Here is a 26,758-nt window from a genome sequence, read left to right on the forward strand (position 1 = left end):
CGGACACCCCTGCCCACAGCCAACCCCCCCAACACAACCACCAACCCTTCAACACACCCACCACATAACAGCCTCTACAGACTACAGATTGATTCTGCATTTCTATTATGATGTATCTCTATAATGATAATAATAATAATAATAATAATAATGATAATAATAATAACTCTGTCCCCCCTTTAACAAAGATGACAATAAAATGAAAGCAATTCACGGTCCATGGTATAGCCCCAAAACTGGCAAACCAATGCAAACTTTATAGAACATAGAGAAAACTTAAAATTAGTGTTTCCAAAAGCTCAATGTTAAAGTAACCTTAAAATAGAAAACTCAGAAACAGCTGTGAAACCTGATATATATTTAGACTGTTTTTTCCCATCGACCTTCCACTCACCCCAATTATTTCCTCTCCTAAGTCTCTTAGATCCCATACCAATTAGCCTGATTAAATAAGTTGTACCCTTAGTTAACACTTATTTATTAGATAAGATCAACCTGTCTTTATTATCAGTCAACCAGGATCCTTTAAAGTAGCTATAAAAACTCTTGTATAGCTATAAAAACTCTTGTTAAAAAGTCTTGATCCAAAGGTTAACGACAACTATAGACCGATATGAAACCTTCCCTTTTTCTCTAAGATACTTAAAAAAGCAATTGCAAATTTTTTTTGTGATTTCTTAATAATGATAGTTAATTTGAATATTTAAGTGCATCATAGTACAAAGACGTTATAATTGCATCAGATAAAAGGACTGTTAGATCTTAGTGCTGTTAGTTGTGGAGTCCCGCAGGGTTCTGTACTTGGACCTATTCATTCAGGTGATACTTCTTCTAGGCAATATTATTAGGAAACACTCAATTAACGTAGTTATGCAGGTGATACCCTGTTATATAAATTGATCAAATCAGATAAAACGTGTCAAGCATATCTCACGCTTACTTTTGTAAAATATGTTTTGTTAATCGACCAAACAACATAACATTTTAAATGCATGATATCTATACTCAAAATGTGGTAATTAGGTCATCCTTTCTTTCACCCCAAAAAAACTACTCAACATTATTACAACTATATGAAAAAGGTACATAAAGTTGTTCAATGTCAGCAGGCGTATTAAAATACAGTATATTACGATTAGCCTAACATTTTGCTTAAGCCTTTCTAAAATAACACTCAATATACTTGAAGTTGTAAAAAGGACACATTTAGTATGCACTTTATATTTCAACCAAACTGTGATACATGTTTTCTGCCTGGTGAAAAACATTAAAAGGACTCCCCCTCACTGTTTTTCACTCTAAGTTGAAACTATGAAACATAGACAGACATATCATGTACCTGTCATGTCACCTGTTGAGCTCCGTAGCAAAGTGCTTCTACTTCATTTTAAAATTCCACACCCACCCAAAAAACAAAACCTGGGAGTGCACACAGTTGGTATCCTCACAAAAATGTGAAGTTTATTAACAAAAATAACAATGTAATGTTTGCTACATCTGCTATTAGCAAAAGTTAATATAGCATCCTCGAGTGCAGGGGTGTCAAACTCAAGGCCCGGGGGCCAAATCCGGCCCGCGACTTCATTTCATGTGGCCCGCAAGAGCTCTGAAAGAATGTAATATGTTTATTATACGATTACATGCCGGTTTACAGATGCACGATGTCCATAAACTACATGTCCCATAATGCATCTTAAATTTGACCTTTTGTCACTTTTTTTTCAGAATTTGGCTCTTCTTTGAAAATAATTTTGTGACATTCTCACTGAAGAGAGCACTTATTTGCCCTAGACTTCTGCTTTCAGACATAGTTATTTATGAAGTTTTTACCCTATCCGATAATAATCCAATGCAGAGGCAATAAAGTAATTACATTATTTTATATATATTAAATATTTATATATGTATGTTTATATAGTCTTAAAGTTACAACCGGCCCTTTGAGTGCAACCATAATGCTGATGTGGCCCGCGATGAAATTGAGTTTGACACCCCTGCTCTCGTGGCTGACACATTTGCTGTCCCACATTGAGATGGCAAGAATCTATACATTCCTGTGGGAATTCACAAAATACCAGAGGAGGGAGTGTGTGTGTGTGTGTGTGTGTTTTTGGGTGGAGGGTCCCTCTCCCCGGCAACATCTGAATGGGATCAGGGACTGACCAATAGTGAGGCTGAGAAGAAAGTTTGCTCACACGTCAAAGGATTTTTGTCACTTTGGGCCTCTCTGCTGTTGGTAGGTCAAGTCTGCTATACATAGAACTGAAAAGCTTCACAAAGGTTATATTGGGCGAAGAGAAAGGGATTATTCAATAAACAGTAGTTGGATTAATAAATGCTGAAGTAGTTTTTTGAATGAACTGAAGCCCAAATTACTCCTGTTGACTCACTGTTTAGTGGAAAGGTTTGACATTTTGGAAGTATGAGTTAGATTAGAAGATCAATGCCACTCGTGTTTATTTGTTAAATATAACGCTGTAAAGCCAACAGTTGGTTAGCTTAGCTTAAATTTAACTTAACAAGGGGAAGGAAATAGCCCTCCTTAAAACGTGCAACTTCCAGTAAAATTCATGTATTTATTCTTTATATTGCTTTTTATACAATATGACATGTCTGGTAGGGGGATTTTGTTACCATTGGGGGAGCCACTTCACTCAATCCCCCCTCCTCTGTGATGGTATATCAGAAGGTGGAGGAAGAGGGACACATTCATAAATCAACCACAATTTCAAATGTAGAATGATTAAAGGGACAAATTAACCTTTTTTCATAAAATGTTAAAACTCAAACATTATTATCACGCTCTTTACAGTGAACTTTTTCACGGTATGTTTATGTTATTGAATGTTTTTCATATATTTATTGTGATTGTTTTCTAAATATGGTAATCGTTTGACATGCACCTATAGATAAGTGCTTCTCCGTGAAAATCCAACCTGGCACTGAACATTATTCTGATCATTTGTTTTAGAATTAGTGTACTTAGGTACTTTTTTTTGCAACTTGCAAAAAAGTACCTTCCTTTCAACACTGTGCATAGTAATACTAAACAATTACAACTAGCAGGTTACTCATTCATTCACACATATTTAACATTATCAATAATGTAAAAAGTTTAAGTTTTTTTTAACTAAACAACATTCTGTACACATCAAATAAACCAAAGAGAACTTCCTGTAATAAAAAATCCTAACATTAATCATTAGCATTTAATTGATGAGAACATTTTTTAAAGAGGGCTGCATGGAAAAGTCTGCCCTGCAGGACTTCCTTCCCTTTTTAAAAAAGTATTTTATATTATTTAAGTTCCTTTAAAGTGAACCCAGCCACTCCTCCACTATACCTCGACTCTACAAAGACATCAGTGTGTGTTGGAGTGCTTTAATAAGTAACCGTCCTGTAGATCTTTAACAATGGGGCCTCACAGTATCTGACCTCATTTAGAGCTCCAGCAGAATGTGTTGCTCATTGTTTTCCACTCACACAGGAGATCCGCCATGTTTGTTTCTGACCACCAGAGGGCACACAATAAAGTAAAGCCGGCCTGCCAAGCTCACAGCAAAGTGGGACACCAACCCCCATCCCACACACACAGCTGTGTCTCCACCCATCCATCTTGTTTTTTACTCTGGTCGTCATAACAACTTTCTGATGACTAGGGAAGACGGGGAGGGGGTGGGTGGGGGGTAAGAGGATATGGACAGGCAAGGGCAGAGGAAGAGTGTGGGTGATAATACTTCAAGGATGACCTCGCTGAATTTAATTATCAACCACACTTATATTTGGAAGAACTTCATTTCCCCTTCCTGGGAGTTAAATCTTCTTTGAAAGGCTTACAAAAAAAAGAAGGGAACAACTGTACCAAGACAAGTATCTGGAAGAAGTGACATGATATTCAATCTGGGAATCTTTATTTATTTATTTATTCTCGCTCGAATATTTATTCATATTCATATTTATTCATTCAATTACAATAATCTGATTACCTAGAAAGCCCTTCAAATATCCTCTGTGAAATCCTCCACCCAATTACAGAATTCCATAGCAACATTATTTACAATCTTTCAGCAATTGGAAGCTCTCTCCAAAAGCAAGAAAACACTCGATAACATTGATCTACAGCTGCTGCAGTGCATCTGTGTGTTGCCCCACTGATAAGCAGAGTAACGGTCAACAATTGACCACATGAAGCAGGAAACGCTGCTTCTTCACGGAGTGGGCCCGTACAGAGGCAGATTACTATTCTTAGAAACACCTTCAGCCTAATGTGACGAGATCTTATCAAATGTTGCCCGCACTCAGGCTAGCTTTCTCTTTTTATAGGACAAATTATATAGGAATGAAATCAATAAAGCAGGTTTCAAAAGTCAACAAATCCCAAGAAAAGACCAAACATGAATGTGTAATGTTTTTTTTTGTTTTGTGTATCAAAGCCTGAAATATCTTCTTCCTCTTCCTCAAAAACACGTACATGAGCTACACTGTGGCTCTGGGTGACATGTTCCTTTATTACCATGAACACACCCACTGTAATTTACTTGCCAATGTGAGCAAATCGACACAGCTGACTTCAGTGTCATTGTAATTGATTATCTGGGCCCTAGTTCCTGTCTCTTCTTCCTCACTTCCTGTTTATCCTGCTGCCCCCAATATTCTCTAGAGCACCAAATGTGGATTAATCCGCCACAGAAAACAGTCCCGAACAAATACACTATTTCCTTTAAAACAATATATTTTTAACTTAAGTTTGCGTAATATATTTTATATTAAAAACACCATCACAAGCTAAAATTATCAGGGGAAAAACCATAATGCTTAATCCCTAGGTACCAGGTCTTAAACATTTGCAACCCGAGTGAAAGTAACAGGTTTGATTTGTAAGAAAAGGTTTAAACTTTATTTACATTTCCCCAATGTAACCAGTCCATCACCACCATAACCTCTATCCATCTGTATTTTATTTCATTAGCCCAATGAAACAAACTAAATAAAGAAAGTGGCATGTTTTCACTAGCTAGACATTTTCTAAACAAAATCAAGGCTTGTTTATGTGTGGAATCACAGCTGGATCAGAATTAAAAAAGGTACGTTTCAAAGAGTCAAATAAAAACAGCCTGTCCAACTTTATCTTCCTGGCATATGAAGCAATGGAAAATAAGAAACGATATTTTTCTGAGCCATTTTTGAAATCTTCCGAATCCCTTTCAGTAGAAATCAATTGTCAAATGTTGTTGTTTTTGATCTTTGCATGGGATTTGCTGACAATAAGATAAATACAGAATAACAGCAACATTATCCTTGAAAGACAGTAAATCCTCACGTTGCTTGTTGTTATAGTCACATTAAAATGTTGAATTCCAGAAAGTGAGTGTTTTCTGCCTGGTGAAAAACGTTAAAAGGACTCCCCCTCACTGTTTTTCACTCCAAGTTGAAACTATGAAACATAGACAGACATATCATGTACCTGTCATGTCACCTGTTGAGCTCCGTAGCAAAGTGCTTCTACTTCATTTTAAAATTCCACACCCACCCAAAAAACAAAACCTGGGAGTGCACACAGTTGGTATTAAATACACCTAATTGAATAAGAAAACAGGAAGTGTTGCCCATGACAGCATGAGCAGTAGATGGATGTTACGAAGAAGATCAGTGCACCTTTGTGTAGCATTAAAGTCCATGTGGGACAAAGTTTTTCTTTCTGTTCCCGATCAAAAAGTCCCAGGTCAGCTGGGTGTGGGGGACGCAGCCTCCATCCTTCAGGTCACACAAGAAGCCCGCAGGACAGCAGTGCTTGGAGTCAGCGCAGCACTCCGCCTGTCAGGGGAACAAAACCAGCAGTTAAAACCAGTTTGATTCTTGTTGCATATATATAGTGGCATATGCATCTTTATAAGCTTGTTGCAGAACTTTACTAGAATGGAAACCCCCTGATCCTCCTGGATTAAAGACCTGATATTTCTTCTTAAAAACCAGCTGATTTTCAGGTTCATTTTTGTATTTAGTGTCTCTACATGTCTCCATGCTTTAATGTTCAAAAAGCTCTGTATTGTTCTCATACTGCCTGTGCTGCAGCACCTCTTTTCACCCTCTGTCTGAAACCAGAGCCCAGTTTGCTCTGGTTAGCTGGCCAGCTCTGTTGTGATTGGTCAACCACTTAGAGATGTCCCGCCTCTTAGCCTATCACGTACAATGTGTGGGAGAGAAACTCCCTCTGGAGAAAACCTATCCAACACACTATAGTAAAGGGCATAATAGGGCCTCTTTGGTTTATTGCAAGCTTAAGAGATGCACTTCTGCCATAACTTAAATAACTTTGAAGGCTTAACCCTGAATAGCTTTAATTAACTCCATTTAATAATGTATATTTATAGTCAATAGATAGATTGTTATAATATAAAAATTATAACATTATTATATTTTTTATTATTATAAAAAAAGTTGCTGCTAGTTTCCCCCCATGCATGTGGAGAACACTTTGTTCCCCAACAGTAATATGTAGATTGGAACAAACTAAAACAAACACATGGGACACAGCATGTTTAACGAGGCAGAAAACGGGGAAGCTGCAGAGGTTCTCTAGATAATGGGACCCAATGTTCACTGGTCACATTATCCATACTCCAGAGGCTCGAACCAGACGTGGTCCCACTATAAAAGCATGCTCACTCAATACATTTTTCATACGAAGGAAAAGTGCAGTGCACATGTGAGTGCAGTGTGAGCGTACCCTGGCTGAGGGGCAGCAGGCCCACGCTGAGTTGGACACTTTACAGCACGTGTCCTGCTTTGGGCAGTGGAACTCCCCCGTGCTGTCACATGGTACGTTTGCGTCGTCCTCTGGGTGTCTGGGCTCGGACTGTACCACTTTGCTCTGAGGGAGGGTGAGGATGAGCACGTCGTGGTTCTTCTTCTCACATGTTCCAGTCTGCATGTTGCAGGAGTAGCCCTGAGGACAGCAGTGCTCCTGGTCCGCACAGCAAACCGCCTGCAGGACACAGAAGAAGAAGATAGAAATTTAATATTATCGCTATGTTCACAATGCTAGGATTTAGAAAGGCCTGTCACATTTCCAAACTAATTTCTCAAACATAATAAACAAGTGTTTATAGGCCATATAGGCGGAGCTCCTCGTTTCTGACATCAGAGATATTTCAAATCTGGATCAGTCTGGATCAGATCCGTTTTTAGAGATGTGGGTACGGAGGAAAATAGAGAGGGTTGTGTTTTCTGACACTTGGTGAGTTCCCTGACACCGGGGACACATATCCATGTATAAAAGACGTACAAAAGTGCATTTTGCATGATAGGTCCCCTTTAACTTTGATGCATTTGTTTGTGCATTTTTAAACCCAATTGAGCTTCACACAGTGAATGAACTATATGCACTAACATCTAATTAACAGCCAATCATAGCTGTGTGTTTGAGTTATATTGGTTTGACTTTTTTAAACTTTATTTTGACCAACACTGAAATAGGACTCACAATTACTGTATGATATGTTTTGTTGTTATTTATCTGCCTTTTATTAATGATGTTGTGGTCCTTTATTATATTTAGTTTATGGTTGTTGTTTCACTGTCACAGATTCAGGCAGAGACTCAGACTTCAGCATACACCTTATATTTGTTTTATTCTTCACATAAAGATCTAGTAATGTTTAATCACCCTCATGGTATGGTGTATTTGTTTAACTGTAATTAAATGACCTGCAAATGATTAACAGAATGACACACCTTGACGAGCGGGCAGCAGCCCCACTCTCCGGTCTGCAGCTGGCAGCAGGTGGTCCCTGAGGCGCAGCTGGTCTTGTCGTCACATTTAACGTCTGTAACTGCGCTCAGCTCGGTCTGGGAGCTCAGTTTGGTGAACCAGGGAATAGCAACACTGGGCCCCTTGGAGCAGGAGGAGCGGTGCGGCTCACAGGTGTGACCGCCGGGGCAGCAGTGGTTTCCATCCTTACAGCACACCGCCTGAACAACAGAAAACGTTACTGAATACTCAATAGATAAAAGAACACCACCTGATAAGCATTCAATCTGAGGCTGCTTTAAAAGTCTCCTATTATACTATTTTTAGTAGGCTCCATCTTGGGGCCTCTTCTCTTTAACGTCTACATGCTACCACTGGCTCAGATAATGAAGAACAACAAAATAAGTTACCATAGCTATGCAGATGACACACACATTTACAATTTCATCAGGAGACTATTCTCCAGTTAAAACACTGAGTAAGTGCATTGAACAAATCAATGACTGGATGTGTCAGAACTTTCTCCAATTAAACAAAGATAAAACTGAGGTAATGGTTTTTGGAGCCAAGGCAGAACGTATAAAAGTTAGCGCTGAGCTTCAGTCTGCAATGTTCAAACCAACAGATAAAGCCAGAAATCTAGGTGTAGTCATGGACTCTGACCTGAGTTTCAACAGTCACATTAAAACAGTTACTAAATCAGCCTACTATCACCTAAAGAACATATCTAGGATTAAAAGACTAATGTCACAGCAGGATTTGGAAAAACTTGTCCATGCTTTTATCTTCAGTAGACTGGACTACTGCAATGGTGTCTTCACAGGTCTCACTAAAACATCTATTAGGAAGCTGCAGCTGATTCAGAACGCCGCTGCTCGAGTCCTCACTGACACTAAGAAAGTGGATCACATCACTCCTGCTCTGAAGTCTCTACACTGGCTTCCTGTGTGTCAAAGAATAGATTTCAAAATACTGCTGTTGGTTTATAAAGCACTGAATGGTTTAGGCCCAGAATACATTTCTGACCTACTGCTAAATTATGAACCATCCAGATCTCTCAGGTCTTCAGGGACTGGTCAGCTTTCTGTCCCCAGAGTCAGAACTAAACATGGAGACTCTAAAAAATGCCTTGCCATATATTATAGGTCTCAGATTTATACAAATATGTAAAAAAACATGTCTATGAGGTGTTTTGCTCAAAATACCATACAGATCACCAATTCTAGCCATCCCTCATACCCCTCTATTTCAGCCATGTTAGAAAAGGGCAGATTCTGGGTCCTTAGCTTTAAAAAAAAAAAAAAAGAGGGGCGCGAGCTTATGCAGGAGAATTCTACCCAGATACTCAGCTAAATGCTGCCGTGATCAAACGCCATCATGTGCAAAACCACATCAAGGATTATTTCTGAAACAGTATGGCGCTCAAAGGCTTCCTCTCTCGCGGGTTTACCGCAAGGTGATTTCCTTTTTATAACCTGCTTCTTACACATACGCTCTCCAGTACAGGTTAGCTCCGAGTGTTAGCAATGCTTGCTAATGTAAACAAAGACCATATTACTTCCAAAACGTTGCGCATTGTTGATAGTAAGCAATATCGGCAGCAAATCTGGATCAGCTCCGTTGTACCCCCGTGTTTAGACATTTGGGTACGGAGGAAAAGAGAGAGGGTTTTGTTCTCTGACACTTTGTGAGCTCCCTTACACACATTTATGTATAAAAGACATACAAAAGTGGATTTTGCATAATAGGAGACCTTTAATGTTGACGTACCTGCGGCAGAGGGCAGCAGCCCCACTTGTGAGTCCGGTCCATGAAGCAGCAGGTGGTGTCTTTGGGGCAGCTGGTCTGACCATCACACATGTTCCTGGCGGACGGAGATGAACCGGAAACGGCCCGGCTGGGCTCCCTCTGCAGGGCGGGGGTCTTCTGCAGCCAGGGCAGGTTGAGGGCGCCGGGCTTATCACACATCTGCTCCACCACGTTACATTTGTAGCCTTTAGGGCAGCAGTGCTCATGATCGTTACAGCACACGGCCTTGGAAGAAGAAGAAAGTATCCCTTACATCCTTGTAAGCATCACATCTCAGTTCAACAGATGGAAGGGATTTTATGCAACGTGACTTTGAAAAAATGACAGAAGTAAAAGAACTCAGCTGTTTTGATAGTCCAGTAATCAATGTCTCTGATTTCATTATGTGATAAAGTTCCAAAAGAGCAGCTGTTTTAAGAATCAATACATTCTCATTTACCAGCTATGATATAATGTTTTCCAAAATGTTACGTAACACAATATTCCTGGTGGTTTTCATTATATTTAAAAAGCTTCTTTATGTCACTTTTTCCACTCATATCAGCCAATCAGAGGCATGAATGCAGCATGATTTCCAGCTTAGATGAACAGAATGGGAAAAAAAACTGAATGAATACCTAGGTAAGTAGAAGTACCTCAAAAACGTACCCAAGTACAGTACTTAAGTAAAAGTATTTAGTAGCCTTCCACCACTTCTTTTTCATTTGTTGGTATTGTGTTGTTGTGTTGGCTCTTGTGGGAGCTTGAGACTTCATCATTAAGTATTTAAATTATTAAGCTGTGTATTTTAGGTCTAGAAGCCAGTAACAATCCCTTTCCATATTATACCGAAGAACAAACAAACCCTCAGAGTAAGTACTGACCTGCCACCCCCCACTAAGCGCTGACAGTGTGAAGAAGGAGACACTGACCTGAGGTAAGGGGCAGCAGGCCCACTGCCCGGGGTAGTTCTTACAGCAGGTGGTGCCTCCTGGACACATGGTCTGCTTGTCACATTTCTCCGCCTCCACCTCAGAGGTCAGAGCCGGGACCCTCTCCACCCAGCAGAGGGGGGGTGCGGCCCCCGCAGGGTCGTCGCAGGTTTCAGCCTCCAGGTTGCAGACTGTGCCGTGAGGGCAGCAGTGGAGGTGGTCCTCACAGCACGTGGCCTGGCAGGAACACAGGATACACACCCAGTGAGTGAGTGTGAGGGCATACTGTTTTTAGATCATCATAAAGCCTTGTGAAATACCTTAACGTTTGAAAACCTGTGATTGTTGTTAATGTTTTATAGTGAAATATATGGCACTAAAGGTTTGGAGAGCACATCATCTTTAGTTAAGCAAGATAATGATTTTTTATTCTTTTTATTTACAGATCAAAAAATATGTTATGCTTTGATCTATTTTCACTATATTTAGTTTTAGTCTAAAAAGTTTAAGATTGACATTTGTGATTCTACTGGGAGTTGGAATCCAAAAACTGGTACCATTTATGGTAGAACATGTTGTCAAGTAGTAGGAGCCGTGTTAGTAGGGGAAGAATACGGGTAAAAAACATAAGAAAAAAAGGAATATAGATGATAACATTTCATACATAAAACATATATATTCACTCAGTTGCCAGTCACACCTGACTTAAACGTATCTATCATACAAGAATCCTGCAAAAAAAAAATTCACAACATCACACACTAAAGCTTCCAAAACTTCTTAAAAGAGTTAAGATAACCTTGATGGAGGAGGATGTATTACAGGTGAAGCGAATAAACTAGCATCTGAATGTTAATACATGTAATAAAAACTATGAATATGTTGCATGTTGTAATTATGTTGCAGTAAGGAAGGAAGCATTTTCTTTCTGTGCTTGCCTTACGAGTTTACAACCTTGTCAAAAAAATCTCCAGATACTCTGACAAAAAGCAGTGTCATCATAACCAGAGTCCATTTGTACCTCCGTCAGCGGGCAGCAGGCCCAGCCTTCAGCCTCCGTCTTGCAGCAGGTGGATTTTCCAGGACATGATGTTGACTCGTCACATTTCCTGTTGTCGCTCACTAAGGGGAAGACGGGCAGTTTGCTGAGCCAGGGCATCAGGGTGCCGCCCGACGGGTCGTCACATGTGGAGGCTGCCAGGTTACAGACGGCGCCGTGGGGACAGCAGTGCAGGTGGTCCTCACAGCACGTGGCCTGCAGGGAGGAGAAACAAACAGAACACAATAGCATTTAAAGATAAAGTCAAACAACTGATACGTTATACGATATGTTTGATATAATTCACGAACCCAGAATATAAATAAAACTGTCAAATTAACTCAGAAGCAAACTTAAATGCAACCCACAGCAAAATGTACATCAACAATTTATATAAAATAAAGAATAATTAAAGTAGCCTAAATATTAACCCCAAAAAACTCAGGTATTAGGTCTACCTATAATATATGGATCTTTCTTTTTTTAATGCATCGTAAAATTGTAATCCTGCTAGTATTCTTTAATTTAAATCAATGTTTTTTTTTTAATGTAATTGTAAAAAATGTAATACGAATACAGTTACCTTATAAATTATGCTTTTAAAGGTCCCATGTCATGGCCATTTCTACTAATCATAATTCCATTGTTGAGGTCTACTAGAATAGATTTAAATTGTGCAATTTTCCAAACTCACATTGGTTTCTCACAGCATCTCTGTATAGTATGTGTATTCACTATGTCCTACACGACTTGTTGGAGCTCCTGCTCCCCCCTCCCTATGAGCCCAGTGGCCGTCTGCGAGACAGCGAGACACAGCGAAACCCAGCCCAAAACCAGCCCGAACACACACACACACACCCTGGCTGGGAGTTTGTGTGTGTGCTCACACACCGACTCACAGCCTCGCCGCGTCCCGCCGTCTCAGGGAGGAGAAATCGGAGAAAAGGATGCAGCTGCAGCTGAGAAAAGATTGAGTGTGTGTGAGGAAGTCCACGGACTTAACCTAACGGCTCCGCGGACGTAACGTAACGGCTCCACGGATAGGTCCATTTGGACCAATGGGTGCATTTGGGTCGTCGTTACGTCACTTAGTACCAGGAAGAAAAAGAGAAATCTCCAACGAGGTGTTTTGGGGCAGCATAGACAGGTCTTTTCTGTGTTCAAGTTTTGGGTGTACTTTGAGGCAGGGTCGGCTCTAGAACAAATCGAATGGGGGGGCCAACATTTACAATAAAAATATTTTTTTATTTTATTTTTAATAATCAAGGTAAATATTATATAATTGGTATCAGTAAAATGTATAATCTACAATAAAATCTCGTTTAAAATTGTGTTACGACGATGTCTAAAGTTACTGATAAGTCACATGTTTCCTGCCTGGCCTTGCCCATGTGTCTTTACCTTTATATATACAGTCTATGGTCATTACCCTCTCTCGTCTGGGCGGTAAGAAAGGAGCCCTCAACCAGTGCAGCAGCAGCCACTAGCAGCTGACTGTTGCTATCTGTAAACTATGATGCCGAAACATAATTTCAGCCAATCAGCGTCGTCAAATCTGATGATCACCGGGCGCCAGTGTCAGCGCCCGGTCCAGTCTGTGAGTAGTTTGGACACTAGTGACTCGTATCCGGTGGGGTGACGCAATACGGCAGTAGTTGATGAGGATGGCTTCATGTGCAGGTGGAGTCTCCTGACCTCGGTCCCCGCCCAATTCCGTTCAAGAGCTAATCTCCAATCATTTCGAAAGGAGAAGTTTGGGAGATAAACTGTTGCTTAAAGACCTTGGACCAGACCAACCCGATTTGTATATATCGCAGCAAGCTCGTGAAAAAGACAAAACGTATCAACGAGGCTTCTCACGTAGCTGGTACACCAGAAAGGCATGGCTAGCTGGATGCAAACAGGTAAATTCTGTCTTTTGTTTCCCATGCTTGCTCTTCAAACAGCCGGGGACAGATACGATCTGTTCAGAAACTAGACAAAAGTTAAACAAGTACAAACCACAGACTGCCTGTGTCATGGAGAATACAGTCGCTGGTTTATTTATGTCTGTATAGGCCGTTGTTGTGAGTGTGGACGGTCGGAGCATATATAACGTTAGCTTAGCCAAGCTCCATTTAGGTTTTTCGCCTGCCGTCTGTCTGCAGAATTGTCAAAGCGTTAATTCATGGTTTTTACTAACCGGTATCAGTATGTTGTTACTTCGGCATCATTTTGAAACGTGTATTACAATTAAATCACGGTAAAATATGTTCATCTTGTTGTAGTTGAAGCCCCCTTGCCAACGATTCTCTCTCTAGTTTAGCATACTCAGCCCGACTCAGCCTGGTTGTTCCTGGCCCTAGAACCACGATTTTATGGGGCCAGAACAACTGTGAATTAGGACCCGCTAGCCGGTACTAGGCCAAGTGGAAACGCAACCAAAAACGTGCCCCGCACGGCTCAGCACGCTTAAAGCGAGCTCCGCGCTGCACTGGAAACGCGCCGTTACATCACCAGAAGTCCTAATTTAAGGGGTCATTTCTCCCAAAAAAAATGTTTTTACTCACTATATCAACAGACCCACCAAAAATATTTTCCACCAGCCGCCACTGATCATTTACCACGGGGGGGCACAAACTGCCGTCAACAACCAACACACAAACACCAACGCAACTTCAATTTAAAAAAACATGCTGTAAAGTCTGTTGTCTTTCACACACATCGCAGGGTGTAGTGCTATTGTATAGCGCACCTATGACTTCTGCATACATGCACGGTTGTGGCACGACCACCAAAACAGAAACATATGGACATAGGCCACCATATAAAAAGTGTGCAAATGTATTTAGTATCCTATCCATGTGGACATGTTTTAGGTTGGGCATGCTCCCCCGGGAAGATTATTTTTAAAATGTTGAAGTTAAATGCATCAATCTGGTGCACTTTGAGAGCAAAATTAAGAGATCTATGGATAGCCTATCTCTCAGCATCCATATGAAACAGAACTGTAAACAGATTTACTTTTTCTTTATGGATATTTTACTAATCACTCCCCTTTTAAACTGTATTCTTGTGTTACTGTCCTATAGTATTTCATACCCATTTTTCATTTATTCTCTTATTCTTTAATAACTATAATGATCATATAAAAAGGTGTTCCTCGCAAATACTTGTTTACATAAATGGTGACCAAACCGTTTGAGACCCACTGAGATAACTTACACTAAAGTGAACTATCTAAACACGGAGAGAGTCCTTACCTCACTGAGCTGAGGTTATACGATCCTCTCAGTCTGACAGGAGAGGACTCTCCTCCACCTTGGTGTAGAAACAGCTCTTTATATCCGTTAGCATAGCTAGCTAACCAGATGCCAACAACAACATTACGCGTTATGTTGAGAGCGTCATAGTATGTTGAATACTTAAAACGAAAGTTAGTTATAATCAAATATAATCAATTATATTCTTGTATAACCCACAATGAAAATGCTTCATATTTTAGGTTTTTCTATATTTACAGCATAAACAAAACAAAGTGGTTTGTTAAGATTGAGTGTAAGGCCTAAAATGATTTATGCCTTACTCTCTGATAAGAGAGTAGGCAGGTTCTTTCCTCTCCTCTCACAGCAGGGAGGGGGGCTCCGGACTTAAGGAGAAACACATTGAGGCCTCAAAAGGGTGGTTATGTCATAGCCATAGAATATGTCTAGTCATGTTTTGTTTACACAAACTTGGGAAGGTGTGTCTTATGCCAGAGCCAATAGAATATGTTGGTTGGGTATAGAGGAGGTGTTTTTGGGTTTTCTATCTGGTTTTTTGAGCATAAAAAGACTGGCTTTTTGGGATTTCGGGGGGAGACAGGGGGAAACCCCTGGTATACTCTCTCTCGGTAAGCTCTGGCCCTCAGAGCTGGGTTAGATGGCTCTCGGTAAGTGATACCCGGAAGACGTTGTTAGAACGTACAGGAATAAAATAAATAACACTATTTAGCTCTACCTGGAAGACGTTGTTAGGACGTACAGGAACTTATAACTAATGTTTAGATCTACCTGGAAGACGTTGTTATTACGTACAGGAACTTATAACTAATGTTTAGATCTACCTGGAAGACGTTGTTATTACGTACAGGAACTTATAACTAATGTTTAGATCTACCCGGAAGGCGTACGCACGGGAATAAAATGAATATGAATTAAGGTTTTAGATAAAAAATATAACCCCAGCATGATATGTTTTGTATGATTATAATGTGTTAAAAGGTAAAGACTCTGTATTAGTTTGGACCTATTTTTCTTCAAATAAACTGATCTCACCTTTTGGATTGGGACAACTAAAAAGAAAATCTGTGCTCTCCTCTCCTGCTTCAAAGGTAAGACTGCACCCTGCCACACACACTTAGGTAGGAACACACCCCATTTACTGATATCAAAATCCTTCGGGATCGCTTAAACAGATTAAAAAGAGTTGTCTGAATAGAAACAGCAGTTAATTGAACCTGGTTCTTCGGGGAGTTAATAGAGGTGAGACCTTGCTGACGTTGGTGGATCTGAGCCAAGCAGTAAACTTACATTACATACTCAGTAACTTCGGTCAGGTCAGTTAGTAGGTCAGAGTAATTTACCGGAATAAATTATCAGGACCTCACTTACTCTAAACAGTTACCACTCACACACTCACAAAATGCGCTCGTGCCACACACACATACACAGAGCCGAGCTTGAATGAAACAGAGACCCAGAAGTAGGCTACTTGTACTGTACTGTATATCATATTATTTTCGATGGCTTTACTGTATAATCAGTGTAACAGATGAACAGATTGCCACTGGGCTTTCATCTAAACACACAGCCACGTAATGATAACAAAACAAAAGTCGGGGGTCATTGGTCAAGCAACACACCAATCAGAGAGCAGCAGTGAGCACACCTCAGGCTGTTTTATATTTGTATTTATTTCTGATGTATTTCACACAAAAAACCTTTAGTGGAAACGTTTTCACTTCTGATTTAAAAAAAAAACGGCAAAGTAGCAAGGCTTGCCCACCCTGTGTTGGGGGGGCACAGTGACTCATTTGGGGGGGCATGGCCCGCGAATGACACCCACATGACGCCGAGCCTGCTTTGAGGGTTTGTGACTCTGCAGACCGTTTACATGCAGAAAAACCTTCATAAAACACACAAGGGGACGGGTGATAACCGGAAAAGCATGACATGGGACCTTTAAGTGCTATCCTCATAAGTCGTTGTGTTTTGAATCCTGTGTAAAAATCAAATAATTGGCATCTTTGAAGGAAAACTGTCAACTTCTTCCTCTTCTAGTTGAACTATACTTCTGGACAATAATGTGCTAAAACTCCCCACAAAGTCTGAATATAAGCGGAATGACTTGATATTTCTACACGAGAATGTTGCAACAATACCATTTTACTGAGCCGAGATTAGGGGAAAAGGCTTTCTTTTTTTTTACCGGATCTCTGGAATTGAGTTGTGTCGTAATTCAGTGCAGCTGGACAGAAAGCCGAACACAGTCGGTGTGTGTGACACACACACACACATACATACATCAGTATGTGGGTACCTTAGGTAACGGACAACAGGCCCATCCTCCCTCTGACGATTTGCAGCAGGTGGACCCCTCAGCGCAGGCCACAGAGCCGTTGCAGGGAACATCACCGACTGGAACACAAACATCCTTATCAGTGCACACGCAGGAAAAGATTATCTAAAAAGAGGAGCATTGCATTCCGATGACACCATCGTTGGACTCATGCTGGAACGATGTTTTTAAAGAACGAATCAAATCTATGCAGCAAAATAGACAGAGATATCATCTTTTAATTCGACGCATTCTTCTTAGTTTTCGACACCTGCTTCCTACATTGCATGTTTTAATTAATTGCAGTCTTGCAGATAAATGTCTGCAGTTAGATGAACAAAACAATGTGTCTCTTGATAACATGTGTATGGATACCTGGAGGGTTTTCTTGTGGATACTTAAATGGATAAAATAAATACTCCACACATTTTTCTTAGAGAACTTAGGGATTTTAGCCTTTGTAGACTATTTACATGTACACAAATCTATACAACACACTACAGGAAAGGAAATACTTAAGATCAAGAAGGTCTCGGTGTGTGGAAAGCAAGTTCTGCTTTAAGAAGGATTTCCTCTCTTTATGAAAATCGTCCAGACCAGACGGATGATCAATACGTGTTTGCTAATCTCAAACTAGCGATTAAAAAATATCCAACTCATTTCCAGTCGTAACTGCTCACCGTCATTAGGTACAGCAGCAATCTTCTTCAGCATGGGAATGCTCGTCTCACCAGACTGGCAGACCCCATGCTCCAGGTCACATATTGTGTTGCTAGGGCAACAGTGGAGATGATCGCTGCAGCAACTCGCCTGCACGTGATTTAGGCATCAGACACAGAGCCAGGGAGAAAATCACAGTATGTTTAACTAGAAAAATACTTTTTCTTGTTTAGCTAAGGAGAGCTGTGATGAGATGTGATGAGATGGCAATCTCTGGAATTAAACAGTAAAACATTCATTTCTGCTGCTGCAAACAAAGATGATGTCGGCTGAGCAGTGTGTAGGTGCTTTTACATGTGTTGTAAATGCTACTAATCTTATCTACTTGTGCATCATACATACTTTTTTGTTATTCAAGTATCATGTATTGAAAATGTATGATGTCTTATCCTGCCTTTTTTTAAACAATTGTCACTTCATCAGCAACACTTCATCTTATTACATAAATAAGCTGCAGTGGCATTCTCCAAAGCCCTTACTAAACTGTGTGTATGTATACAACAATGACAAATGTTTATGTATACAGTAATTACCAAGAGCTGAAACATACAGTAAGCACACCCAATACAAATAAAAATAAATCTTTACAAAAGTATATTTACAGCTGTAACTGAAACATTTTCTTGTTTAACAGTCTAATATTTGGTCACTCAAATATCAAAAATAGTGTAAAATACCATGGGAAAATGTATACTAAAATGAAACAGCAAACCTCACATTTGAGAAGCTGAATATTTGGCATGACTTAATCAAACAACTGAACTTTTGGCGATTCCTTTCTATCGAGCAACTAATCAATTTATCAACAAATCGTCATATTTATCTTCGACAGACTAATAAGTACCTGTGGGTAGGGGCAGCAGCCGTAGTCTCCGGAGGGAAGCTGGCAACACGTATAACTTTCTGGGCAGCTGCTTTTTCCACCAGGACATGTCACTGTATCGGCCACAGGAGCTACACAAACATAAAGAAAGAAACAGCATATATCAGCATACATAAAGACCCTATCCAGCCTATCCAGACAATGTGTTAGAGCGCTAGCCAATAGAAGCATACGTGTTACATAGTGATGTATAGAAGCAATGTTACAGAAGTAAAACACAAGGAGTCCAATGTAGGTGTTTCAGGTATGTGGCAGAGAAACTCTCTCTGAAGGGAAGTCTTGGATTTTTACCTTTGCAGACCATTTACATGCACAAAAACCTAAATAGCACACTACAGGAAAGGGAAAACCCCAACAGCATAATAGGGCCCCTTTGAAAATGTAAGTATTGGTTGTCACTCAGTAATGAACTTATGCTGATTCAGTCAACAATTCAAGCCCAAAAAAACATAATAGGAACCCCTTTAAAAATCAATTTTTTACATTGGATTTTCAGTAGAACCCACGCCCCTCTACATGAGGGACTGCCCACCTGGATTATTCTTCCTCCTCCTGGCGGGCAGTTTCTCCAGCATGGGGAAGGACTCCAGTGAGGAAGACTGACACTTTGAGTGAGCAATATCACACTTTGTGTTCTCAGGGCAACAGTGACGTTTATCCTCACAACACACCGCCTGCAGAAGAGGAGAAAATACATTCCGAAAGCCATGAACACTAACTGAATTCAAAACGGAATAACCGCTATAATAAAGCAAATATATATTTTCGGGTCATTTTACTGGATTTTGTATGTTTATTTTTTACCATGAACAAAATAAGATAAAAATATAAAATAAAACGTTTTGAAGATTTGGGACATTTTGTAGTTCTGCAAATATCTTCAAACATTTCTTTATTATGTTTGTACTGGAAATAATGTAACTAACTGTATATGCCTACTAATGGGTTCAAAACTATAACATAACTTAGAAATGTAGTCTTGGATAATATAGCATTTTCTTATGCAGCTAGAAGAGCAGCAGGCAGAATCTAACACTGACCATCAGACCATGTGATATGTTACTTGGTGCAGGGTTTGTGCTGAGCTAGCAGTTTGAGGCGACAGTGTTTGTGAGCTGGTGTATTTCACCTTAGCTAACGGACAGCAGGCCCAGGAGTCGTCGGGAAGCTGGCAGCACGTGGTGTCATCGGGACATTCAGACACCTCGTCCGGACAAGTGATGGCTTTCATCCCCTCCTCGATCTGCGACATCACACATTACAGCCCATGCATAGCAATGAATGAAAAAAACAAAACAGCACATCAATGGCAGGACTGCAAATGTATATACTAGCATTCCTTCTCTTATTAACAAATGGAGTGCAAATGAAACTGATCTTATTGTGTGTAAAAAGTGTCATTTAACCTACATTTTTCAAAAAGATATATATGAAAGTCTTAAGGAGGAAGTCTAGAAAACAATCAAAGGCTAACAGAATGTTATGCTCCATTGATTGTAGTGCAAAGGTTGATCAACAACTCAAACTTGCTACAAAATAACGTTTTGTTCAAATACCATTGTTACAGCTACCCGAGGGACGAGTATGGCCTGTTTGGCAGGAAGTCGTCTCACCCAGGGCAGAGAAACTGTCTTATTAACACACTTGGAATGAACCAGATCACAAACAGTCGCCTCAAAGCAGCAGTGGAGGTGGTCTGAACAACACTCAGCCTGCAGGCCGAATCAAAACAGAGATGGGGAAACATGATTAAGGTTTAATGAAACACACAGCAGCAGAGAATGACGTGTAGGACCAAGAGTTCACCTTGTACACACCTTCAAAAGCTTAATATAGACTCTGAAAAACCAACCCGAGTCTAGTCTAAAGAGTCTATAGAGGCTTCTCAATTCTTACATTTCCCCTCCTCGACTCCCCTCCTCGTGAGTTAGTCCCGCCCACAGGAGATGCGAGCGGAGGAGCCGAGGAGGGGAAGCAGCAGGCGGTTAGAGAAATGAGAACTCCTCTCCTCTGAGCGGTCATTTTAAAGAGACGTCCATTAATGATGACAGAAGGCACAGCAGCCCTCTGTCTGATGGACAGATGTGTTCATGATGACTTATATATTTACTTTGATTCATTCACAGTGCGGTATAATGAGACAATAACAGGCTACAGATGCGGACATATATACACATATATTTATATAAATATATACAATTTCAGAATCAAACAAGTATGAGAGCACTCTCATAATAACGTAACACAATCAGAGACTGGATATATCCCCCCCCCCCCTCTCTCTGGTCGCTGAAATGGGGAATTGAAATTACGGGCCAAAAGTTGTATTTACAAATATTAAACGTAAGCAGAGGACACCAAACCAATTGAGACCTGTCTGTCCGCCGCATCTACGCACTGTACAACACACACCTACGCACTGTACCACACACACACGCCACAGGCGCCACCGTTCCTGGAAATGCATCCGTGGAGGATGCATCAGTGTCTCCTCGGTTAGAGCTCCTCCAGAGAGCCTCCTCGACGCTCGATCCTCGAAGTGCATTTAGAGAAATGAGATGTCCTTCAACATGGCGCGCTGAAATCCATTTCCGGGTCACTACCGGAGGACCGAGGAGTCGAGATTTAAGAATTGAGAAGCCTCTTAGGTCACAGTATACAGTGGGGCAAAAAAGTATTTAGTCAGCCACCAATTGTGCAAGTTCTCCCACTTAAAAAGATGAGGCCTGTAATTTTCATCCTAGGTATACCTCAACTATGAGAGACAAAATGAGAAAAAAAAAAATCACATTGTCTGATTTTTAAAGAATTTATTTGCAAATTATGGTGGAAAATAAGTATTTGGTCAATAACAAAAGTTAATCTCAATACTTTGTTATATAACCTTTGTTGGCAATGACAGAGGTCAAACGTTTTCTGTAAGTCTTCACAAGGTTTTCACACACTGTTGCTGGTATTTTGGCCCATTCCTCCATGCAGATCTCCTCTAGAGCAGTGATGTTTTGGGGCTGTCGCTGGGCAACACAGACTTTCAACTCCCTCCAAAGATTTTCTATAGGGTTGAGATCTGGAGACTGGCTAGGCCACTCCAGGACCTTGAAATGCTTCTTACGAAGCCACTCCTTCGTTGCCCGGGTGGTGTGTTTGGGATCATTGTCATGCTGAAAGACCCAGCCACGTTTCATCTTCAATGCCCTTGCTGATGGAAGGAGGTTGTCACTCAAAATCTCACGATATATGGCCCCATTCATTCTTTCCTTTACACGGATCAGTCGTCATGGTCCCTTTGCAGAAAAACAGCCCCAAAGCATGATGTTTCCACCCCCATGTTTCACAGTAGGTATGGTGTTCTTTGGATGCAACTCAGCATTCTTTCTCCTCCAAACACGTCTAGTTGAGTTTTTACCAAAAAGTTCTATTTTGGTTTCATCTGACCATATGACATTCTCCCAATCCTCTTCTGGATCATCTAAATGCTCTCTAGCAAACTTCAGACGGGCCTGGACATGTACTGGCTTAAGCAGGGGGACACGTCTGGCACTGCAGGATTTGAGTCCCTGGCGGCGTTGTGTGTTACTGATGGTAGTCTTTGTTACTTTGGTCCCAGCTCTCTGCAGGTCAATAGGCACATTCACACTGCGGTACTTTTCCCACAAAGGTTCATGCGAACTCTTTAGTTCGCATGAACTAAGTACAGATCGCGTTCACACCAGAAAAAGTCCCTGGGGGTGGATTAGGCAAATGAAGCCGCTGACGTCACTTCTTCTTCTGCTTTGGGCTTACTGGCAGGCCGCAAACCACTTCACGGCGTATACTGCCGCCCAAAGTCCCCGGCCGGAAGTCCCCGGAGTTGGGGACTGGCTTCAGTAGAAGCTGCTGGGAGTCCCAGCAGCTTCTACTGAAGCCTTCCGAGTAAATCGCCAGAACGCCGACACCTCCTCATCTCCACCGCTCCCATGTTTTATTTTTTGTTGCCATAAGTTAGTCTCTCTGCGTTTCTGCGCTGGGCTAATGCTAATAATGCTAATGCGAGGATAATAAAATGGCGGCTTCACAAAACTTTTTGGGAATTTTACGGGACGTGGTTTGCAATCCGCCCAGCCAATCAGAAATATATATATATATATATATATATATATATCATTAGTTTCGGCCACACAAATATCACAATATTGTACCTGTTCAAATGGCAAAAAACGTACTTACATGTTTTGACTGTATCAGCAATAAGTCCATTACTGAGTGACCACCAATACTTACATTTGAAAAAGGAGCCCCATGATGCTATTGAGTTCTCGTTCCTGTAGTGTGTTATATAGTTTTTGTGCATGTAAATGGTCTGCAAAGGCTACAATCCCAGCATTCCTTCCAGAGGGAGTTTCTCTCCAACACACTCCCCCCTCCCTCCCCCTCCCCCCTCCATTGAACTCCTTTGTTTACTTCTGTGCCATAATGACATAAAAATGCAGGACTCGCGCTTATATTGGCTAGCGTTTCAAAACATTGCACGTGATAGGCTAAGGGGCGGGACATCTCTAAGAGGTTGGCTTTAATAGCTCAACCTGTGTGACTGAAAAGTAACTCACGTGTGGTAGTGCACAGCACCCGTATCCGCCCACAGCGTTCATGCAGCAGGTGTCGTTGTCCTCACACATGCCTCCATCCGGACAGACCAGGGCTGAGCTCAGGCCCAGCAGAGCCAGGACCAGGATCCTGAGCTGCAGCATCTAAACACAAACAGGAGAGGAAAGGGCCGTTATACATGCCACTATAGATCATGAACTATTGTCCACAACGTCTATTTCATCTTCAGTTTCTGTGTTTTTTTACATTGTTTTGTGAGAAACTTAAACTTTGTGAAGAAGGATAAGAAAGATAGAATTATGTGTTAGAGCTCAGCAGGAATTCTTACTCATTAAAAAAACTTCCCTAATCTAATGAACATGTCTTTTTAATTTGTATGTAAAGCACTCATATCTTAATGAAATGTGTTCTTCCCTTTTGTCGATTTTAGAGATGCAATTAATGATTATTTTCTTCATTGAGGTGAAAAATACATTGTTTTATTTTAAAAGCTGGAAATCAGAGAAGGTTTAGCATTTTGAAAAATTAGCATTTTTGCTGTAAAAATGTATGAAACAATGAATTTATTATCCAAACAGCTGCTGGTTCATTTTTTCTTGATTGAATAATCAATAAATTGACCAATCGCTGCAGCTGTTGTATGTTTATCGAGTCAGCACATTGTGCTTAAAACGAGTCAATGAGTCACCATTTCTGATAAGCAGAATCTTGTGCAATTCGAGAAGACTAAATGATTATTTTGCATTATAGAAATGTAAGCTGCTTAAGATTCATGAAAACAGATCATTATTTTTAACTGGATTGTTAAATCTCATCAGCAAAAACTGCACACATGTTGAGTTATCTGTTTAAATACAGCTGTAGAAATGTAGCAGCATCTGATTGAAACACACCTTAAAAAGAACGAAAGTGAAACACCTTTACTGTGTCATGAGCTTAATCAGGTATGTGAACCAGTTGGGCAATGACTTAAGGTTTTTTAAGGATGAAATAACCTGCTGTTTATATGCTTGGTTATTGATTTTGACTCTTTTACTTTTGCACAAAAGCAAAAGAATCAACAATAAAACAGTAACAAAATATAAACATTTAAAGGTAAGCATGTGTAGATTCAGGGCAATGTAGATAATATGCAATAATAAATATTGATTAATAATTGATAACATCACTTTATTCATTAATTGAAGTGATTTTGCACCTTTATATTACTGCTAGCTTGGATATTTATGTTAAGAATCAATTAAAGGTGGGGTATGTACTTTTGGAGAAACCAGCTCGAGTGCGCTAGAATGTGAAACTACGAAGCCGAAAAAAATCTGCCTCTTCCTTCAGGCTGCGGCCACACGAGGACGAATTCGGTCGTTTGCGTTACTGTTTAGTGTCAGACTCCCTTACAGAGCCCCTTCTCCAACACACATGAACGCGCACATGACCAATGAGGGCACGAGATAAATGTGTGCACAGATGGAAGGCTGACAGGCAAAGGCCATCCAGTTATTTTAGTCGTGCTTTTTACAGTACCACGGCTTCCACAGATGACATTTTTGTATGTATTTATTGTCAAAGCATGTAATGTATTCATTGCTATCGGGATGTTAAGAGCATTCCATGGAATATAACAAGTGTTTATATACTAAATAAATTACATACCACACCTTTAAGTCTCATCTTTACCGTTGAAAATAATACACCAAATGATTTTTGTCAATTATATTTTGCATTGCTAATTTGACTCTTTACAGTTACTAAAGCTATAAGATAAATGTAAATGTAGTAGAGTACACGTTATAAGGTGGAGAGTGGAAAATGCTCAAGTAAATAATAATGTATTTAGTTACTGTCCACCACTTTATCTAATATATAATTATTATAAATATAGTAGTGAGAGTACTTTACCATTATTAGCAGAGGACTGAAAGACAGGCAGAATGAGTTCAGTATTTAAAAAACAGCACTATGCAGCATACTCCTCTTACAACCTGTAAAACAACCAAAAAACACAATTATTCACCATCATTCTGCGTTAAGATACTCAACAGTATATATACAAAATAGAGCTTAACATATAACTACTTGACACCAGAAATATCTCGCTATCGGTAACAGTTTAACGAGCTAACATCAGATAAGTAGCTAGAAAAATAGATGTACAGCCTATGATAAAAACAAGTTAGCTTAGCATGCTAGGTGGCTAACATGATTAAAGCTAGCCGGTGAATGACTTGGAGCGGTTAACAGACAGCGGTAGAGTTTTTGCCTTACCTGGTAGGTTCAGAGCAAAGAGTCACCTCGTTAATATATGTCGTATGCATAGGCTGCACAAACATTCAGAGTACAAAGGACAGACGAGCTGTGTTTGATTCACAATTCATTAATCACATGACACTCACACGTGACTGTGCAGTTTTGTGTTAAAGGGATATTACACTGCACTTTACACCACCTTTAAATCCCCTGGAATACGTGATTTTATTTATTTGCACATATACAAGTATAAAAAACAGTTGTAATTTAAGAAGAAGTTTGAACATCATACAGTAGAGGTTAAAAAAAACCAGAGTCTAAGAATACTCTTTTACAAGTAAAAGTCCTGCATTCAAAATGTTACTCAAGTAAAAGTAAAAAAGTATTAGCATCAAAATATACTTAAAGTACCAAACGTAAAAGTACTAATTTGGCAGATCCATTTCAGAATAATATAATATGTTTTGATTATAATGATTGATCATGAAAGTGTTATCAAAGCTGGTAAAGGTGCAGCTAGTTTGAATGACTTTGTATACTGCAGGGTAGCTTGTGAATTTACTCCAGGTGGAACTAAAGTCTGATTTAAGACTTGATTATATTTCACATCAGTCATCCAAATCTGCAAAGTAACTATACGTATTAAATACATTTAATGGAATAAAAGTACACAATTTACCTCTTAATTGTAGTGGAGTGGAAGTACAAAGCAGCATAAAATGGTATCTCAAAATTGTACTTAAGTACATTAATTGAGTAAATGTACTTAGATACTTCCCACCTCTGCTAATCAGAATCAGAATACCTTTATTAGTCCCACAGAGGGGAAATTTACATCGTTACAGCAGGAAAGAGCCACAGACAGCTTAATGTTACATATGTTAAACAAAGTACTAAGTTATGATATAATAAAAAATATAATAAAAAAAAAGTAAAAAAAAATACTTTTCAAAATACAAATCCTGTAACAGTTCTTAGGATTTAGCAGCCAGGTATATATTACACAGTTATTAATGGCATATGTATATAATAATGTATATATTTCACAAGTAGCACATAGTTTGATGGTATTCAACAGCAGCAAGTTACAGTTTACAAAATACAAAATACAAATACACACCTTGTAACGGTTCTAAGGATTTAGCAGCCAGGTATAAATTACACAGTTATTAACGGCATATATATTGCACATATAGCACATAAAGCAGTTATACATAAAATGCAAGACATATATAATCAAC

The 26,758-nt window shown here is 39.9% G+C and overlaps 1 protein-coding gene across 1 annotated transcript; it reads right to left on the bottom strand.

Moving 5' to 3' along the window:
- Positions 1-3,894: 3,894 nt before the first annotated feature.
- On the bottom strand, positions 3,895-25,674 carry grnb (granulin b). Its single transcript, XM_034107102.1, has 15 exons — positions 25,536-25,674; positions 25,170-25,252; positions 23,276-23,416; positions 20,246-20,401; positions 19,819-19,932; positions 19,222-19,363; positions 18,651-18,760; positions 17,767-17,896; positions 17,069-17,166; positions 11,492-11,725; positions 10,471-10,707; positions 9,521-9,784; positions 7,735-7,971; positions 6,728-6,985; positions 3,895-5,814 (listed from the first exon to the last, which is right to left on the bottom strand). Exons 2-15 carry the CDS (start codon positions 25,170-25,172, stop codon positions 5,668-5,670), a joined length of 2,271 nt encoding a protein of 756 aa, XP_033962993.1. The 5' UTR covers positions 25,173-25,252; positions 25,536-25,674; the 3' UTR covers positions 3,895-5,667.
- Between the last annotated feature and the right edge of the window lie 1,084 nt (positions 25,675-26,758).

This window comes from Pseudochaenichthys georgianus, chromosome 19, assembly GCF_902827115.2.
Source record: "Pseudochaenichthys georgianus chromosome 19, fPseGeo1.2, whole genome shotgun sequence".
Classification (NCBI taxonomy): domain Eukaryota; kingdom Metazoa; phylum Chordata; class Actinopteri; order Perciformes; family Channichthyidae; genus Pseudochaenichthys; species Pseudochaenichthys georgianus.

Bases quoted from the DNA above. Each gene is read 5' to 3' on its own strand.
- grnb (XM_034107102.1), bottom strand. The intron at 11,726-17,068 runs GTACCCACATAC...TCCTCCCTGCAG, and splicing joins CCTGTTGTCCGTTACCTAAG to GCCACGTGCTGTGAGGACCA. The intron at 5,815-6,727 runs GTACGCTCACAC...TTCCCCTGACAG, and splicing joins CCTGCTGCCCCTCAGCCAGG to GCGGAGTGCTGCGCTGACTC.